The sequence below is a fragment of the Ischnura elegans genome, chromosome 2, assembly GCF_921293095.1.
Source record: "Ischnura elegans chromosome 2, ioIscEleg1.1, whole genome shotgun sequence".
NCBI lineage: Eukaryota > Metazoa > Arthropoda > Insecta > Odonata > Coenagrionidae > Ischnura > Ischnura elegans.
Window position 1 is genome coordinate 79,068,625 of NC_060247.1, and position 20,526 is coordinate 79,089,150.

General features: G+C 35.9%; 1 protein-coding gene across 1 annotated transcript; it reads left to right on the top strand.

The window, feature by feature from the left end:
* Positions 1 to 3,232: 3,232 nt before the first annotated feature.
* On the top strand, positions 3,233 to 18,762 carry LOC124154025 (polyadenylate-binding protein 4-like). Its single transcript, XM_046527507.1, has 14 exons — positions 3,233 to 3,479; positions 3,572 to 3,752; positions 3,839 to 4,032; positions 4,107 to 4,223; positions 10,683 to 10,844; positions 11,160 to 11,273; positions 12,767 to 12,961; positions 13,148 to 13,363; positions 14,109 to 14,256; positions 14,362 to 14,475; positions 15,970 to 16,115; positions 16,580 to 16,687; positions 17,543 to 17,647; positions 17,864 to 18,762. Exons 2-14 carry the CDS (start codon positions 3,587 to 3,589, stop codon positions 17,930 to 17,932), a joined length of 1,854 nt encoding a protein of 617 aa, XP_046383463.1. The 5' UTR covers positions 3,233 to 3,479; positions 3,572 to 3,586; the 3' UTR covers positions 17,933 to 18,762.
* The last annotated feature ends 1,764 nt before the right edge of the window (positions 18,763 to 20,526 follow it).

The window sequence follows — 20,526 nt, forward strand, 5'->3', positions numbered from 1 at the left end:
AAACTGTGGGGAAGAAGGAAATGGAAGAACTTTGACTCAGAAGAAGTGACGGTGAGGTTAATAGGAGTAAATCATAATTTTTGGAGGGAAACTATGTGGAGAAAGAGTTGCCAGAAAGGGCAGTGAGAGTAAATAGAAAAGTTTCACAAGGACAGAGAAGTATGCTTGCGATATGGGGGTAAGTGTGTGACTATTGTAATCAGGCCCGTGCTGGGCCGCCAGGGCACTGGGACATATCCCAATGCACCCTCCAGCCTGGAAATCTTTGGTGCCCTACTGTTCCAAAACTGACAAATTTACAGATGGAATCCCAACACTGAGAAGTTAACTTGATTTCGTTGATGTCTCATTTAACAGCATAATTAACACCGTCTTGAGTAAATAAAATAATAATTAAATTTACTATAATTCAATCTAGTAAGATTCAATTCTATCTCAAGAGGGCAAGGATTAAAATTTCAAAATTTATTAGTTATATTCCATGCCCCCAGACCGTCCCGGTAATCCTCCCCGTTCATAGTGCTGACGCCCTCTGGCTATGGCCGTCCACTGCCCTTAGAAGGGGTCCCTCACGGGACTTATTTTAATATGATCGAACATTTGGATCATCTTTTGCTGCTTGTTTGGAGGCTTGGTCTTCTAGAAACTCTGTGGGCTGCTTCAGTGTTCAACATGGGGAAATGGTTTCCCTATTTGATGTTGCAGTTTTAGTGTTTTGAATATTTTCTGGATATATTATTGAAAACTTCCTGTTTGGAAATTCATCATGAAAACGTCATCCATTCAGCAAGATTTTTTCTATTTCAGCTCCGCGCCTCATGTAGAAGTAATTTGTGATTGTAACAAGTAATTTTTTTAAACTGAACTTTAGCGTTTTTCAAGTTGAATATCCTGAGGCTTGAATCTTGATCACCTGTTGAAGTCTCCTAACAGAAAGTTTTTAAATATTAATAATCTGATGATTATGTCCATCCCATTTTACCCCTGGAATCCATTGCCTTCTTTAGGTTTTTCAGGGACCTGACCGGCTTAATTTTACTCCCACCCATGTCTTGAGTGGTGAAAAAACCTCCAGGGAGGACTACGCAACCAGAGGTTTGGTAGAGGAGGACTTAACATCACTGCCACTGTGGCTGAAAAAGTTTGCTCTTGTCTTTTAATTTGGAGGGTTTTTGCAGCAGCAAAATTGCACGTACGGTAAAAAAAGACATGCGGGGTTATTGACTATATCCATAATGGGATATTCAAATAATTGATAGCATGTTGGATATGTTAAATACTATAGTTATTATATCTGGTCAAGTGCTAGTATGTAGCCCAATAAAAGCAAATATTGCCATTTTGAATTTTTTGGTAGGAAGGAGGTGGAAAGTTTTGTATTTTGGAATTTTTTACTGCTATCATTTTTGGCTGGCCACCTGAGGTTAAATTTTCAGCTCTATTCATGGTGAAATAAAAACAGTATTAATTCAGTAAAAAGTAAAACACAGTATTATTTCACCATGAATATCTCATCGTTCCACCAAGTAACGCCTAAATCTGTTGATTTTATTTACAGCTCTATAGTCCGGGAAGGGCCCATGAATTTAATTCTGATTAATAATGAGTCAATCACTTAAGGGGCTTTATGAGATACTCTATATTGCTCAAGCAGCATAAGTGAGGATGGCAGACAGAATCAGGGTGAGACAAGTGAAGAAATTTCTTCTTAAGGCTCAAGGCCTTAGGCTCTTAATGGCCAGTGCTGTTAAAGAAAATGAAAGAAGGAAGTTATGGATTCTTCCATATCCCTAATAAAAGTGTTATTCATGTAAGGCCATCATATGTTTTCTCCAGCATTGAGCCTTCGGTTTGCACAAGCCTTTCTGCTGTAACACGAATGGATCAAGGATGATGCTCAGCATATAAGTCCTGGAAATTGAGATGCATTTGAAAAACCTCTAGCTTTAGCGTAATGCGCAACGTTCAGCTTTTACATGAAGGTATCAATGTTTTTATCTCCTAATATGCGAGTTAGAAGTCAGTGGCAGATTGAGAGAGGGGACTAAAAAGGCAGTTTTAAATAAATTTACAGTAGATAAAATGATAATTTTGTTCGGGCCCCCACTACTGCTGGAAGGTCAACCCCCTTGCAAGGGCGTACCCTGGATGAAAACTGGGGGTGGCAAGCCATGGTTGTTCAAGTAGTAGGTAAGATATAAGCATGGAAAAGGTGAATGAAAACAACATTTAAGGAAACTTTAACAGCTCTTTAATAGTTTTTAAAATTATTTGAAATATTATTTTCCTTAGTGACATTTGCGATTTTTGCTTCTAGGGGGGTGGGGGGGAGCCCCTCGCTGGGTACGCCCATGCCCTCATCCTCATGCCTCCCACCTAGCCCTCCTTGTCCCTATCCTGGATCCACTAGTTGAAAAAGTGACACGAAAGGTTCTTTCCGTATCTCTCTTCAGGCACCACCTAAAAGTACGATACATGAAACAGCTAACTTGATTCAAGAAGAATTTTTCAGCTTGCTCATCGTTCATGATAACTTCAACATATTTCCCCTAATCTTAGGTTCTATCATAAGTTCTACGCAGGCGCTTCAAATTGATCACCCCTGAAAGTTATGCGGTTATGCGCTTATGCTATCGTCATTTGTGCTACGTTTACGACTGGCAACTTATTGAACACAATTGAGCATTATTGAACATAAGGGCCTGTTTGTCAATGCCTTGTTCCACTGTAAAAGCGGCGGAATTGCTTCTCAATTACGAAAACATGCAATATCATTTGAAAATTAGCTTCTAAACTCAGTTACTCTCTATTTTACTAATTATTACAGTGAAAACTGTAGAACGCACGTGTTTTTTAAAAATCAATGAACTTGCTAAGTTGGAGTAAAATAATTTAATTTGTGCCTATCAAAAATTATTTTCGTTATTTTAGTACGAAAATCATAAGTTAAACGAAGATTAGTCGACAATAAGATGAATACCTCTAATGAAGATGACACTTCGGATCACGTTGTGACCATGTTCGACGAATTTCCCACAAAAATTGACAAAAGCATAAAATTGGTTTGGATGGATTAATGTTGTAATAAAGAAATCCAAAAAAATTATTTTTAATTAATAAAGGATGAATTTTGATCGAGAGTTTTGAATAACAATGATCTTTGTACAGAATGTTGCGTACTAGTTCTCGTGCGCGGATGAAGGTGATTGTTTAACTATATATACAACATGCGGCCTACTTTCTCCGCCTCTTCCTCAGAAAGGTTAGGGTTAATTCACGTGAGGTTGTGTGTCTAGTAATTAGGTCACACAATCTAAATTCACTTCGTGATATAACTCTACAAAAAAACAAAAAAAATTAGAAAAGTTTAAAATCCAAAAAAATCGTAAAAGTTAGAAAATCGGTAACAAGTTGCTTGTAATCCATCTGCGTGTGTGTTTTGCTAACGTTCAACGTGGTCTACTCCAAGATACTTTTGAGTAAGCAGTATGGGTTAATTATTATTATTAAGTTTGTGTTTACACCACTGTCCTATCAATTATTGTATTTACAATTCATGCTACTGTTATAGGACTGTCAAGATAGAATGGCTTCTTTATATGTTGGTGATTTGCATCCGGAAGTAACTGAGGCCTTATTGTTTGAGAAATTTTCGACAGCTGGCCCAGTACTTTCAATAAGAGTATGTAGGGACATGATAACACGTAGGTCGCTGGGTTACGCCTACGTCAATTTTCAGCAACCTGCAGATGGTATGCATTAATAACGCCTTTGTTCATTTGTGTTCTAATGTTTTTTTCTGGATTTGACATGTGTTGATATTTTTGTTTTTCCGCAGCGGAAAGAGCCCTTGACACAATGAATTTTGACTTAATAAAAGATCGGCCTATAAGAATCATGTGGTCGCAGAGAGATCCGTCTCTTCGAAAGTCTGGTGTGGGAAATGTATTCATAAAAAATTTAGATAAAAGTATTGACAACAAAGCCATGTACGACACATTCTCCGCCTTTGGTAACATATTAAGTTGTAAGGTAATGAACTCGGTACGTTGCGGTAATATTTGAAGTTATTCTTTGGATTTCTTACTTATTTAACTTTACATTAGGTTGCTACTGATGAAACTGGAGGTTCCAAAGGTTATGGGTTTGTCCACTTCGAAACGGAGGAAGCAGCAAACAAGTCTATTGACAAAGTGAACGGGATGTTGTTGAACGGCAAGAAGGTAAGGAAATGATTACTGACTGTGAGTTCACTTACACTAATTTATTCACAGCGCTGGTACGGCTCTTAGAAAAATTGTTACCCATGTCATTCACGTGGCGTAGTGATGTCCTCTTGAGTGGGGATTCGTGGAATTGCGTTTACTGGATCGCCTTCTCTTTAGGTTTATTATCTGACATAAGTTTTGCATGTGTTTTTATTTGCATGATATTCATATGGTGTGGGAACTTAACATGGTGGTTGGCTTTATCGATTAACCAGTTGAGTGGAGTACAGTAAAGGCGGAGAACCACACCCATCTCCCTATTTCTCATTAGGAATATTGTTAATAAACCGTGAATTTGAGGATTATAATCTCATTCTGGATGTAAATAAGCGTATTTGTCATAGTGTTTATTTTTCTTGACTGCGGATGTCATTTGGCAGACTACTGCTAGGATGGAAGTTATTGCATTTCTCGTGTTTAGCCAGTCGTGCCCTTAGACATTTTATCGTTGAGCTGTCTTGTTCCCACTATTACTTTTTTTCTGATTTCGTTGTCTTCGTAAAGTATTTTTTTTCAGTTCTCGTCCGATTCACATTTTAACTGTCAGCTGGGTCCGTTGTATAGCATACTTAGAAGATTTGCCGGTTGTTTATCTTAAAATGTTTTTCCATACTTAGGAATGATTGATATTCGAATTTATATTTATCGAAATTGAAAATCTCCTCATGGCTGCTCTGTTGGCAGTTATTCATGTTGGTAAAGTTGAAATTAGGAAGCCGTCTGTTCAATATTATGCAACAGGTAATGAATAGTTATGGTAGTGTATCAACCTTTTTCGGAGGACTCCTTTAGAACTTTATAGGCACCATCTGTTATTATTTCCCCTTGACTTCACATTATTATTCGCTGTGCGCCTTATTCTAACTTGGTTATTATTTCGTTAGCTGTAGACCGGTCAATGTTTGCATTCGTGGCCCTGTTCTGTATGAATAATATTTTTACCAATCTATTCTGTAAATACTTATGTTTGGTGTCATAAGCTTTTGATTTCTGTTTTTGAGTTTCTTGTCATTTCTTTGTCAGGCGAAAGAAATTTAGAAAGTGGGAGTCATATTGTTCAGCCTTGTTCTGACATTTCCATTTTAGTGCGTCATCGTTGTAGTTAAGGACGTGGTTTGTTTTGACCTTGAAATTTTTATTTGAAAGAAACATGGCTTCATTTAAAATAATGATTGGTGTGAATGCATAGAAAACTCTGTAAAAAGGATAACAAGGGGAAAGGAAGAAAGGCTTGGTCACGTGATGCATTAATAGTGATTGAATGAAAATGTTTGCTGTAATCACTCTTGCCATGCATGTATGTTCTCTAAATGTGAACATAAAATAGAATCTCTTTTAATTTTGTTGATCCATTCGCGCATGTTCTGTTTTTTCAAAACTATTCACACTAATGTACATGAGCCAGCTTGAAATATGTCATGTATCAAGGCCTCTGTTGGAAAGAGTTAGAAATTTAGGGCCGCACATAGTATATTTTGGGCTTCATTGGAAATAATGATTGTATTTATGTAAAATATTTTATGTATGTTACAGTGTGTAGATTTCCCTCCATAGTGTCAGGATAAGTGAACGTTTAGAAATGTGAAAGTCATTCTTGCAATGTCTCCTTGTGAATGTGAAATTTTGGTGGTAGTGATATTTTCATTGGGCAAGTGGCGCATGTTGATATTGATGTAAATAATAAAATGATGACTTGTATGAAGTGAAATTAAACCTTGAGAATGTGTTGGACGAGTCTCTTCTTGCCTCTCATAGGATTAATGAAATTCTTTTATTGAAACATTCCATGTCCTAATGATGAAGTGGTGTTATTGAGGCTACTGTGAAACAGTGCCACAAACTAATAAATACCTTATATTTCAGCCTGCCTATTTTAACAAGATGCTGCAGTAAGCAATCTCATTTCCTTCTCATTCTGCCAAATATCAAAGAGTTTCATAGTGTGTTTATATTTCATAATTTTTCAACACATTTCTCATCAGAATTCAGGTTCGATTTCATCAGAATATTTTTTACTTGTGCATTAAGTGGGTAGATGTACTGCACTCAGAATCACCTGACATTTACAAGCAATCATGTAGAGCAGGTAGTTTTTCTATTTTGTAATTGAAAAGTTAAAATGTAAATCGATTTTTTAAAGAAGTAGTCAAGAAGTGAAAGTTTGAATTATGTCACTTTTAAATTCAAAATTCTGTAATGAATTTGGGTATCCATTAGGTTGTCCTTATTTGGGCGAAAATATTGCTAAAATTCTTGCTCTTACCCCCTTTATTTTTCCTCGTGGTTGTATGAGCTCATTTTGAAATTTTATCTTAAGTGAACCTTGTTTATGCTTGCAAAATGGAAAGAGTTGAACTGGGGGTCTCGATGAGAAGTAGGGAGTTAATGGGTACTTTTGGCCGAAGTCTGGGTTGAAGTCAGATATTAATGATTTAATGTGAAATGGACGATTTATATGGGAGTAGGTTTAACTGATGTTTTTTATTGCAAAAGTGATGTGTTATTGATAGCTCATAATTTTTGTATTAAATTTTTCATTGTGTCAAATATGTAGTTACTTTTCCATGGCTCTGACTTCAGCTCTAAGAAATGTTAAGTTCGTACTGTGGCAAAAGAAAAAAAAACATCTTTCATCTTCTTCCACTTAGTAATTCAAAGCTTTTAGCCTTAGTCACTTATGTACATATTGCTGCATTAATGCCTGTTTACCAGGCAGAAATATCGAAGGATATCCGTATTATTAAACATTTGTCCATTTATAGGTGAGAAAATTCATCTCTCATCTGCTCTTTGAGTTTGTGTACAGTTGACTGAGAAGAAGCATTACAGGCGGTCCCCGACTTTTGTACACAATGCGTTCCCGAAAACTTGTACGAAAGTTGAATGTACGAAAGTCGAACCATTGACTTCCATACTAATCAGGGGTTACGTTCCAAAAGAGCAGAATATACGTACTAAAACTTTTTTTTCACGGAATTCATTTCAATTGACTTAATTTTAATAATACGTCAATAAAACTCCTCAAATCATCTAATTTCTTTCGAAAATAGGCAGAAAGTGCAAATAAAAGTTTAAAAAACAAGAACTCCGTTGGCTATCGAGTGAAACTTCCTCTTGGCGTCTAAGTTGACATTCCACTTATTACGTCCACTATAAATAAAAGGACATATCAAGAAGCATAACAAAATGTATTTGTTGAACCCGCACTCTGGATACCTTTTAATTTTTACACCAAAATTCGATATTTGGCAGGTGACATTCGTGATCGCGTATATTCCGCATGTTATTCAAAAAAGACAAAAGACAAACGGAATTCGGGTGATATTTCGTGCAATATCGTTGCTGAAGGTTTACATGAATTAAACAGCACTCAAGCGAAAAAACACAATTAGAAAGGTCTTACTAGTTTTATTGAAAGCTATTAGATGATGTCTAGTCAACTTCTTTTGAAAAATATCTTCAATGAAGGCTTTCTTCTTCTCTTGATAAAGGAGCCTATAGCAGGCAGTCTCTCTCCCAAATAAATCACCTAGATTAGAGTCAATTACCAACAATTCCCTTCATTATATACGTTCGTATTGTTCGTATATACTGCCGATACTGACATTTGAAACAATTGAATGTTGGGATGCGCAATAAACATCGCGGGAATTTAAAAAAATTACAGACCAACGTCCGAAAGTCCGAATTTAGCGTACGAAAGTCGAGTAAAAGGTGTCAATTTTGAACGTACGAAAGTGCGAATTGTACGAAAGTCGAGTGTACGAAAGTCGAGGACCGCCTGTATTGTATGGGCAATGTCTAAATTTTTCTAACCAAGAAATGAAAATGGGTATTAATTTGTAAATAAAATGATAAGGATTGAAGAATCGTTTGAAGTAAAAAATTGTATTTTCAAGGGAATTTTCAAAGATAAGGTCAATTTTAGATTATTTTTGTCCAAATATGACACAGTTCAAAACTGCCTTTGAAATTTTAGACATTAGTAATAAAAAAAGGGTGATAGACTTACAGCACATCAGCTGAGTGCCATATGTACTGCATTATCATTCTGACTCTTTGATAGTAATCATGGCATTCATGTTTGAAAGGTTTCACAACTTTCCTACGCGTACATCTCTACGTCTGCTGAAATCAGTTTATTCAACTTAATTTAATTAGCAGGGAATATCACAGTCATGTATCTAATAATTTCCTAAAGTTATCTTGGCAGACCATGGAAGAGCTATCCTTTTTATAATCATGCTGCCCATCATATTTAGCTAATTATTTTAGGGCCCTGCAACTTTTATTCGCTTGTTCATTTTATTCTTAAATGCTTACCAAGTTTACCATTAATGCTTGTAATCAACTCCTTGTTTTGGCAATAAGGTTTTATAAGCTATGGACTGTATAAACTATTTATTTTTGAGTCATTTAGCTACTATTCCATATGCTTAGGTCATCACTAGAAATGGATTTTTCAACTTCCATCGCAACATTTAGAAGAGGCATGTCATTGTGTTTTATATCGACTTGAGGACATTTTTTCAATATCACCTAAAATTTGTCAAAGAATCTTCCTTTCTCTGACATTTGTTGAAAAGCCTTTTTCTGGTGCTGCTTAGAATTTTTTTCTCGTGCTATTTAAGGTCTATCTCAAGAGTTTTTTGCAGCCAAACTGAATGTCAGTTATTTTCTGCAGACTGAGCTCTATTGATTCCTGTGATGTGGTTTTTATTATGAAAATATAAAATCTCACAAATCAAATTACAAATATGTTTTGATGGCAAGTTTTTTTCTCCCCAGAATAAAAAGAGATTCTATCATCTAAGCAGCTCCTGGCATTTTTTTTAATAGCTCTCTGACCGTGCCCTCTCTTCTCTAAAATGTATAATCCTTGGGGTTTATAGGGCATAGTTTTTACCTCCCCCTACCCTTTCTATATTTTCCCCCATGTGGCGACTACCCTTAGTAAATATATGGTGAAGAGACCATTAGCTCAGGGGTATCGTTCTCTGGCACTCTATTTTTCACTCTCGTTAAATTTGATTGTGCCTACCAATAGGCAGCAATAACTTTAACTTTGTGCTATGTGGACAAAATTAGCTGATTTAGGGAGTTGGCACACAAGGCCACCATGGAAGGGCCAAGAAGCGCGTTTGGTGGCGAGTAACCTTGAGTGGTGAGCCACTTCATCAGTCACCGTGCTTGCTCAGTTTACTGTTTCCTATTTATCGTGATGGATGTGGAAGAAGCTTGTGGGGTTTCTTTTATGTTTTTTACTTGCGGAATAAAAGGGAAAAAAACGAGAAAATACTGGATACACCCGTTTTTACGCTTAACGTCTCTGTCCGAGTACACTTCGCAATTCATGTCCCTCAATGCTTGCATGGTTTGCACTTCTAAGATACTAAAACGTTCCACGTCAAGCCTTGCCATGATCACAAGTTACACTGAAGAAAAACAAAACAAACCTACTGGTGTCGCCACAGAGTAGCGCTAGTGTGCAGTGCAATATGATTCAATGCTTTTCGGCTGGTGGTGCGTCCGTGGTGGCAAGCAAAGTCTGGGGATCTGGCCACCGCAATTTTGGCCACGCTTCCAGGAGCTCGACCAAGCCACCAAAGTGGCCCCATGTGCTGTTGTACGTTTAGGTCAATGACTTTCGTGGTGGCACCACCATTGTGGCTTAGTGTGCAAAGGCCCTAAATCAACTGAACAGATTTCAGAGTTTCGTGAATTGACAGCAAAATATCAAAATGGGTCTCCCACATACCACCCTAGCTACCACGTGAAGAAAATTTTTGGCTAAGTCTACTGAGGAAAATTCTTAAATGTTTTAGTAGAGTTTATTATTACCCACTTAGGCACATGAAATGGCTAAGAGCTTCAAATCTAAAAACAACTTGAATATATCCTATGTCAGGAGGCATAAGCATGGTTCAGTGTGGTAACTCGGGGCATGATTTTTGCTCAACTTTGTGTTTGATTTGGCACAGGAAATTATCTTATCCCATTAAAATTTTGCATAACCATATTTTAAAGGCATTTTAACAAAATTGGAAGCGCGAGTGCTTAAAACTTATAAATTAGAAAATATCATGGACACCCTAGTGCCCATTGTTACTTGCTGCACCCTTATAAATACATTAGTCAGTGTCTGATCAAAGGAGAGTTGAGGATTAATCTAAGGTTAAATTTAAGAAAATCAATTGTTTCTTTAGCATGTAAATTAATGGTCTCTGGCCAATGTTGATATTCAATTGTAGAAATTTTACCACCAATTACTATGTTGAATGCTCGCAAATGATAAGTTGAAACAAGTAAATGTGGGTTGGCACCATTTTAGTGGTAAGCTTTTTTCATGTGCTTATTAATATTTTGTTTTTCTTCTTTTATATATATTTTTTTCTTTTTAATCTTTATGTGTAGGTTTATGTTGGTAAATTCATCCCACGCAAGGAGAGAGAGAAGGAGCTGGGCGAGAAGGCTAAGCGCTTTACCAACGTGTATATCAAGAACTTCGCTGATGATTTGGATGATGAAAGGCTGAGGGAGATGTTTGAGAAATATGGAAGAATTACAAGTCACAAGGTGGGTCTCTAACTCAATTGTATTCCTTTTTTAAATGATTTCTATTCCTGCTGAAAGATTTCTGAAAATTTAGCTTTCTGCATTTTGAGTAATATAATAGATTGTCTGGGCATTATGATAGGTTTTGTCTCTTAAATGTTACTACCCAAGTTAACTATTGCTGCATTTGTAGTATCATCGCATCATTTTTCATCACATTATACATGTGATGTGATGTATTCATTAGTTTCTTGGTGTGAAATTTAATTTTGATGTTTTTTATCCTGGTGCTTCTCGAAAAGAATGATAATAATGGAAAATTCTTTCCCGTTGCAGGTTATGACAGCAGATGATGGAAAATCTAAAGGTTTTGGCTTTGTTGCTTTTGAAGAACCAGAAGCAGCTGAAAAGGCAGTGGATGAAATGAATGGAAAAGATTTAAATGGAAAGGTTTGTTATTTCTGTTTTTTATTATATAGAAGTTCATGATTGTGGCTGTTGATGATCCTCTTTAAATCTTTTTATGTAACTAATGCAAACTTGTGGATAATAATTTCATTTAAAAATGATATTTGTTGCCAATGAAATGGATTTGATTATGACCAATTTATGGTCTTCAATGGTGTAAGTAAGGCTGTGATGCATGAAAAGAATTGTTTTACCTTAAAATAGTAATGGTTTTAAAAGTAATACCATATGATGCGATACTACAATTCATAATTTCCCTGGCAATGCATTGTTAAAATTGAGCGATTCATGTTTAACTGCTCGTAAGCTAATGCAGTACATAAGCAGTTGGTTTGGTAGAGAATAAAACTTCATCTTCCATCTTACCCATAGCAACTAGGTGAACAATAAGTGCTTGTGAAAACAAGTTACCAGAATATTTTCCCAGTGTAGGGATTCAATTTGTAAGGAAATGAGAGGAATCATTTTTTGTCATTCGTTTGGAGACCTTTCAGGCTTCAACAGCCCTGTTGTGGTAAAATTCCCATCCCTAAAATGGGGTGCACTAAATAGTTACAGATGATGTTTCCGTGTCATTAGATGTCATTGTAATTGTGACAAGGAGTAAATTTGCTGAAACAGATCTTTTCCTTGGGCCTGTTTGTGTTCCCGAACATCCTCAGTAATTTTGGCTCTATCCCTCCAGGCAATATCCTCCATCATCATGCTGGTAATGCAATGTGACGTATAGCATGGGTGCTGTAAGCACAAAGTACTTGGCTGTATGCTGTAAGATTTTTGCGACTGCCAACCTTCTCAAAAAATTCCTCTATTGTGTTACTATGGCACTTGGACGTACTACAGTAGACCTCTATTTTATGTGTGTTTAATTACTAGGCATTCTCTGGTTGAAGAAAAATTTAATTTAAATTGGGAGCTATTATGCTTTAGTTTTTTCTCACTCACTACCAATTTTTCCTGAGAAACGTGAAGGAAAGGTGAAGCAGCACTTGGAGAGCATGCACTAGATAAAGACCTAGCGGAGCATTGCTGATTACAACGTTCCAAGTATTAGTTTATATTACTGTCTCAGTGAAGGATGAATACATGTCATTTACTAAGATTTTGATAATTAATAATGTAGTTTTCATACAATAGTTTGTCCTTTTACTTCTCCAGATAATCAAAAATAGTTGTCTGGAAAGGTGAACCACCTGTTGAACCTACAATTTGTCCGTATGTGTTGAAGGAAGCTGGAATGTCACTAGTTGTCCTAGCCAAGGCAATGTAAATAGCAAAGTTTTTTGAGATGCATTATGTGGAATTAACTGTAATCGTATTTCATTGCCTTGAAAAATTTCGTCTAGATCCCAGAGGAATTCTGTATGATATAAGCACGTGTGGCAAAATCTTACCCATGGTTGTGGCCGAATGGATTCTATGATGTCAGTGTCCTAGCAAATTGACCATATGTTGCTCTACCTCTGACATTTTAGTTGCTGTATGTTGGCCGTGCTCAAAAGAAGGCTGAGCGCCAACAGGAGCTGAAGAGGAGATTTGAGCAGTTGAAGATAGAGCGCTTGAACCGTTATCAAGGTGTGAATCTGTATGTAAAGAATCTGGATGACACAATTGATGATGAACGTCTGAGAAAAGAATTCTCTCCATTTGGCACCATAACTAGTGCAAAGGTGAGTTAATTGTGTATAAGATTTGAAGAAATTCTTCTCAGGCTTTCGGAAGTTTCTGATTGTGAAAGTGTAATAGGTTACAAGATTTAATAATGCTAGTTAAATTATGCCTCAACTGCATATGATGCTGTTGAAATTATTCTTTTATTGGTGAGATTTCATTATTTTTATCTTCTTACTTATCAGGTTATGCTGGAAGAGGGCCGAAGCAAGGGATTTGGTTTTGTTTGCTTTTCCTCACCAGAGGAAGCTACAAAGGCTGTTACAGAGATGAATGGCCGCATTGTAGGTTCTAAACCTTTGTATGTGGCCTTGGCTCAGCGTAAGGAAGATCGCAAAGCTCATTTGGCCTCGCAGTATATGCAGAGAATGGCTAATATGCGGATGCAGCAGATGGGTCAGGTTGGTAATACTATTCCCCTGATTACAATCTTCTATCAGTTTTTGAAGCTTAGATTTTTTAATTTGTTTGACAGAATCCTAATACTGTTGGGGCTCAAGTTTTCAACATGAGATTTTCCAGAAGTAGTTTTGTTACATTACTAGTGCTTAAACAAATATTCTATACTTTTGGTGAAATCAATCACACTGAAGAGGTTGCACACTTTTACATCTCAGCCTACTTTCAAGGTAGAATTCCACGCAATCCACCCTGCACATGTCATTTTATTGAAAATTATTGATGGCCTTGAATTTATTTAGCTTTTTTATGGGCTAATCTAACTGGACATTATAATTATCCAGTCAGAATTTGTGCAGCACTGGCTAAATAAACCAGAACATGACTCCAGTTTCCTATCAACAAGTTAATTACAAGTAGATGCAGAGAATGATTAAAAAAGCAAAAATTTCATTATCTGTACATATCATTCATTCATTGTTAACACCATATAAATGGTGCTCTTTTTTCTGTAGTCACTTATTATCAAGTGATGACGTCACTGTTACTTTATTATTTGGAATTCAGGGGAAAAAATATCCTCGTAAATAAAGCAGATAACATTGGGGTGGTTCTCATGCTCTCAATAAGTCGTGTTGTCTTACAGTAACCTGAAAAATTTTATTCTTATTACTATTTTTGTGTAATCACATGAGCTTTTATAATACAAATATGCATGCATGTTAATCATTTTTGCTTTCTTTACAGCAAATATTCCAGCCGAACAGTGGATACTTCGTGCCAACTCTGCCGCAGCCACAACGTTTCTACAACCCTGCTCAGATTGCTCAAATCAGAGCAACTCCTCGCTGGCCTGCTCAGCCACAAGTTCGTCCATCTGCTCAGGTTGCTTCAGGTATGAGACCAGAACATTTTTTTGAACCAATCAGAAAGTTATTGGTACGTTTTAAGTCACCCGCATGGCTCCATTTAATGATGTTGTGATCTTTAATTTTCTCAGGTTTCCCAGGAGTCCAAGGACCATATCGATCTGCCCCTCGTGCTCCAACAGCTCAGCCAGGCTCTGTGCGTGGTGCCCTGTCAGCCAGACCAATCACCGGACAGCAGGCAGGAGGTAATGAGGATGCTTTAGTTTTGGTTAAACAATGTAAAGCTGCGATTTCAATTTATAGCTATGAGTTTCAATGTTTTGAAAATCCTGGTATTTTTGTGAAAGGGTATTATGCCTTGAATCCTGTATCATCATCAAAAATTAAAGTACTTAGGTGCTAGTAATGGTTACTAACATTTGTGAGTACATTGAGTTAGCTAATGTGATGTATTGGTGCATTAATAATGGACTGGGAAAGCCTAACATCACATTTTGTAGTGCCTTTCATATCATTTCTAATGAAAGTTTATTTGGGGTTCCAGTATCTAGCTTAACTTTGTTAGAGTATCTTGAAATAATTAGCTTCTACTGTAATTCTGCATGTAAGGTAGGAAAAATAATTTAACTTTCACTCAGTTTTAATTTAATAATCATGAAAATTTCTCTCAATGCTTTTACATACGTCTGTCGAGAGGATAGCAATAATACAAACAGCTGTAGTTATTTTCCACACTTATTAATTTGCTCAACCAGTTACTATGTTTTCACATCATTATCAAGACCTGTCCTGATTTTACTACATTTACATAGTCCATATACATTACAAATTACTACACCTGTTTGTATCAATTACTATCAATGGATTTCCACCAAGTGAACTCGCCGATAATCAATCTGTTAGGTCTATTGGGTTTATGTGAAAAATAAACAGCATCTATGCATCAACTTTTCTTTCTATAATTATCCTTGGAAGAATTAATCTGAAATTAAGAAATTTGTGGATAACTTTTGAAACTTGAGGTCTAAGAATGCCTATGAGTTGAGGGTTCTTTTTTCTACATATTATGCCTTCCAGTGCAGGGTGTCTGCTAGTTAGTAAGAATTAGGGAAGATGTTGATAATTTAATAATGCCACAGGAAAACTTTGGGCACTAGGCCTGGTAAGTTTCAGGAAAATCTTTAGTCTAAGAGAGGCAATTTTACTTGCTGTTGCAATGAAAGTTATTAATTATGGCATGAAATTCTCAGTGCACCAGAATTAAATGCAGTTTAGTTTTCCTATCAGTAAGTCTTAGTTAGCTGTTGAAAAAGTCATGATCTTTTTGTACAGACCAATTATTTAACTTTTTTTTGGACTGCACTAAATTTAACATCAGTTCAATTATACTCTAGATCAAATTACTGACCTTCACCGTTTAAAAAGAATATTTCTACCCTGTCCATCCGCACAGTCCTTATTGGCCCTCTCTCTCTTCGTAACATTTCTTGAATTGAATTGAATTGAAACCCTCCTAAAAGTCAGATGCCATTCCTGCCATCATATTACCTCCCCGGCTTGAAACTCTCCCCAAAATCATGTCTGTTAGGCATGAAAGGGGTGAAATAGATACTTACCTGTGGCTGATGTGATATGAACTATTTCATAAATACTATTTAAAACTTTACTGTGCTACATAATCATTGAATTTTGTTCCATGATGTCTTGATGTGATAACCCTTTCTTTCCTCTCCTTTCAGTTGGTGCTGCAAATGTTCCCACTCCCAGACCAATGGGTGCACCAACAGTCTCTGCGCAGGGTCGCCCGACGAGCATAAAGTATACTCCAAATATGCGAAATCCTCCTCAGCCAATGCCAGTCGCACAGCCTCCACCTGTGCAACAGGTGGGTTCCTAGCAGCGATTGTGTCACAATGATTGCCTAGCTTATAATTGAAATAATATATTGATATCAAGTTTCTAGCCTAATGATTGAAAAGAGTGATAGCTGATGAAAATCAAGAATAATCATGCAAAAATTGCAATATTAATGTAGTTACCATAATTTGGTAATGGAGTTTAAGTCTGGTTACATGATACATATCCATACTCCGATTAATGTGTGAATACCTCATCACAATAATGAACGAAAAATTCACCTTGTAAAGACTTGTACAAGTGCATAAACAGAAAATTGAACCAATTATACTTAGGTATTTATCCAAGCTTTTTTCCATTTATGTTATGCTGTTCATCCAAATGTTGGTGAAATTGTACGAGTTAATTTATTGTGAGCCAGGCAACTAGTTGATTGTCAGTAGTGGTATTGCAGTCATGTGTTCTTGTTAATGTATATAATTTATTTTTCAGGCGGTTAACATACAAGGGCAGGAACCTCTGACAGCCACAATGCTTGCTGCCGCTTCTCATCATGATCAAAAACAAATGCTAGGAGAGCGTTTGTTCCCTCTTATTCAGGTTAGTGCTCAAGTGATCCTAATTCTCAGCTGCAATGCACTAATTTTGTATTACTGCTGATTTTGATAGAAATCTAACAATAGATCAGTATTTTTCTGATAAATGATTATACAGACGTATGAAATTTCTATTAGCCTTGAAGATTTGCATTTTAATATATATTTATATACAGTGGAACCTCGTTAAAGCGAGTACGGGGTATAGCGACACCCCCGCTATTACGAGAGATAGCCGATGCACCGTCAATTGACCCTATAATAAGAGTGTTAAAAAATTCGTTTTTACGAGACCCTTTCGGTGTTGGCTCTCGCCATAGCGAGGGTTTCACCGCCGGAAGACTTTCATCAAGACTCCTTAACCTCTGTAATTGCTAGCGATCTGTTAGAAATGAAGTTAATGGAGTGCTCAGTCTCAAATTTATGTGGTAAACTGTCGTTCGATAAATATAATGATTGACGAAACAATGCTTTGCGTGATTTTTATTCAGTGCGGCGCTTATAAATTGTTTGAATAGTTAGTCGTTATTTGAGTAAGGAAATTTAGTGATGCAAAAAAACATTGCCTTTCGTCTGGATTTATGCTTACGTTTATCGGATAGATGTTTATCTGTCGCCGCACCACTCCTGTTCCTGTATATGTGTTCGCAACAGGTATATTGGCTATTATTTGCTCCACCTCCGGTAAAGTGACAATTCGCTATAGCGAGTGTTTGTTAGTGCACCGTGGGGTGTCGTTATATCGAGGTTTCACTGTATATTATTACAAATCTTGCTTTATATGCATCATGACTTCAGCCAATACTCATTGTTCTTGGAAGGGTAGTGAATGAATTTAAGTTTTCGTTTATATCTTCAGGGTATGTACCAGGATCTAGCGGGCAAAATTACTGGAATGTTACTTGAGATAGACAATTCAGAGCTTCTGCATATGTTGGAGCATCATGAGTCCCTGAAAGCTAAGGTGAGTAGTGTTTCTCATGCTCTTCATGAAATATACCATTTTAATACCCTCTTATTTTGCTAAGTTGGTTCTCATTTTGTTTAGTAGTTTTTTAGGTTCAGTCTATTATTAGTTTGTTGTAGGTTGAAATTATTTACAGATATGTCCTTATGTCTGTACAGGAAAATTAGAAAATTGTATTGATCCTAAATGTATTTCCACGATTCTTACCCTAAGGTCGAGGAAGCTGTCGCAGTACTCCAGGCCCATCAAGCCAAGCAGGCATCACTGGTGAAGAAAGATTAAAAATATGCGTTGAACCACGTTGAGATGGAAGTATGAATAGCAACAGTCTCCGAGAAATAACTAGCACACACGATCTAAAAAAAAGGAAATTCTCTTTATAAGGGTTTTCATCAGAATGATTAGTTGATAAACTGAGGAAAGGCATTAAATGAAAAATACAAAAAATATTTGTTGCAACAGGGCACGTTAAGAGAGCATATTATTCCTTGGGAGTAATGCTGGATACTATCTGTTGATGGAATTTTACATCATAATTTTAACACACATGACCAAGTCAAAAGAGGAAGGTCATTTTATTCTAATTGTGTTGTGAATGAAAGATGTGTTGGATGGGATTAAGAAAAGTCGCAAACATGATTTGTCTCGACCTAGTGTGGAGGACGAAAAGTGCTGCTTGAATTTTAAGTGTCAAATGGATTGTCGAGGCGAGCACTTTCTTACTTGACTATTATTTACTTTGCTCCACTACCATCAATATCATTATGTTTTAAAGCAAAGTTAGAAGTTGAAATAAAATTCAAATAAGTTTGACCTTTGAAGCCATATTTGGCACATTTTAAGCAAAGGTCTATTAACTTAATTATAGTTGACTTGATAAATGATTTTTAAAATAAATAAAAACTGTAAAATATGGCTTATACTGCAAGCCTCAAAATGCATATATATATGCTGAATGTAATTGATCAAAATTCAAAGTATTAATCCATAAGTAGGTATGTAGTTTTTTTGGTAATGTGTTCTAATGTCACATTAAACATGTTATGGGTAAAATGTAAACAAAAGTGGGATTTCAGGGTTTCTGAATTAAAAATTTTCTTTTCTGAACTGAATACTATTTTTCACTTTGATAATAAGAAGCTGTTAAGTATTTGTAGTAGAACCCCTATTATCATTGAAGGTGATACTATAAGTTATGCACGAGGAATTAAATTGCTATCCTTGCTGAGTGTTGCGTTATCCAAGGGAAACACAAGTGAGAAAATTTTAAGTCTTTATTACTCTTTTTAAGTGTGTGTATTTTCTTTTGCAAAAAATAGCACCTCCTTTGGAAAGGGTACCATCCAATGATAAATTATGATTATTTTTAAAATTAATAATCCTTGTATTTTCTACCATTGACGTTTCATCATATCATTAGTAATCATGGCATGGTTCTTCTGTGCCATTCTCATTAGGATCAGATAATTTGGGTTCTACAATGTGTAATCACTAACTTTTTTATGTGATTCATTTGATGCTAATATTTAAATGTGCCACTCCAATGAATTTTGAGAGTGGTTTATATGTGGTTCTTTTAAGTTTCATGAACACTAATAATTTAGTATTTCAATATTAACAAACTTGTTAACTACCTTGCCTAGTGCTGCAACTTCCCTTCTAAGATTTCTCGGTAAATCCATGTTTTTTGTTGGGAAGCTGATATTTGAATACAAGGGGTTATTTAATATAAGGAAATGAAGGGCTTTGGAAATTTTCAAATTTATTTTAATGTATGTCATATGTAGGGTTTTTGCTGTGCTTGTGCATAAGGTTTTCAATTTTCCTGAGTTGTGCCTTCGGTATACATAGCTCCCTGCATAATACATTCATGCATAATAACTCATATGCTTATATTATATACATCCGAAGGAGGATTACTGCGAAGTAAATAAGGGTTTGGGTTTCAGTTTTTATTTCATCAATGTTTTACATGTTGCATCAATGTATGTATTGGGTTCACTGTAAACCATTGAATGCATTATTAGTATAATTTGTACTAAAAACATTTTTTTTATCCTTTTGTGATCATGGACTAAAATATTTAGTGCTAAAAAATTTGCACCATAAATATTTGAGAAGCTGACAAAGGTCGCATTTATTGCATTACCATAAATTACAATTTTTAAGTAAATTTGACTTGGGAATATTTCACTTTCAATTTATACCGAATGTTCCTTTAAAAATTTTTAAATTTTTTTGTTCCTTAAAAAATAAAATATTTTGTTATAGTGCTAATATAGTTGACCGTTGACAACACTTCATTATAATTATAGTTCTACCACGGGGCATCTCGATTTGTGTCACAATTTTTCTAAATGTACACTGTTTGGCTGCATTGTAATGTGCGGGATAACAAGACAATATTATGATTTTAAACAATTAATCATTAAAATAGATTATGAATTACAATGTTTTGTATATTCATCGGGTACCTGCCTGGCTAGTGAAGAATTCCTGTCAATATCAAAGTCTTCTGTAATCTGTATCTGAGCATCTATGAAGCTGCCCGAAGGACAGTGTGTATCAATTATTTTCTGCAATCTTTTGGTCCAAATGGTTTTCCACTCCCTGACTGCTTCATCTCACAGCAAGTTGATATGAAGTTAAATGGATCTATTTTTCTTAATCAGCGTAATAGGGTGGTTTCCTATTATTTTTTTATTGCCTAAATCAAAAGATTATTACTCCTGAAGTACGTATTTCACGCTTTAGATTTTTAAATGACAATATCTATTTTTCGCGATTAAATGAAAAGTGAAAATTTTCAAGCGCGCGAAAACGCGACGCGTAAGTATGAATGGTGGGAAATCTCTCCGTGAGTTGTATTTCTGGTT

Bases quoted from the DNA above. Each gene is read 5' to 3' on its own strand.
- LOC124154025 (XM_046527507.1), top strand. From the start codon at position 3,587: ATGGCTTCTTTATATGTTGGTGATTTGCATCCGGAAGTAACTGAGGCC. The intron at 3,753-3,838 runs GTATGCATTAAT...GTTTTTCCGCAG, and splicing joins TTTTCAGCAACCTGCAGATG to CGGAAAGAGCCCTTGACACA. The intron at 11,274-12,766 runs GTTTGTTATTTC...CTGACATTTTAG, and splicing joins GAAAAGATTTAAATGGAAAG to TTGCTGTATGTTGGCCGTGC.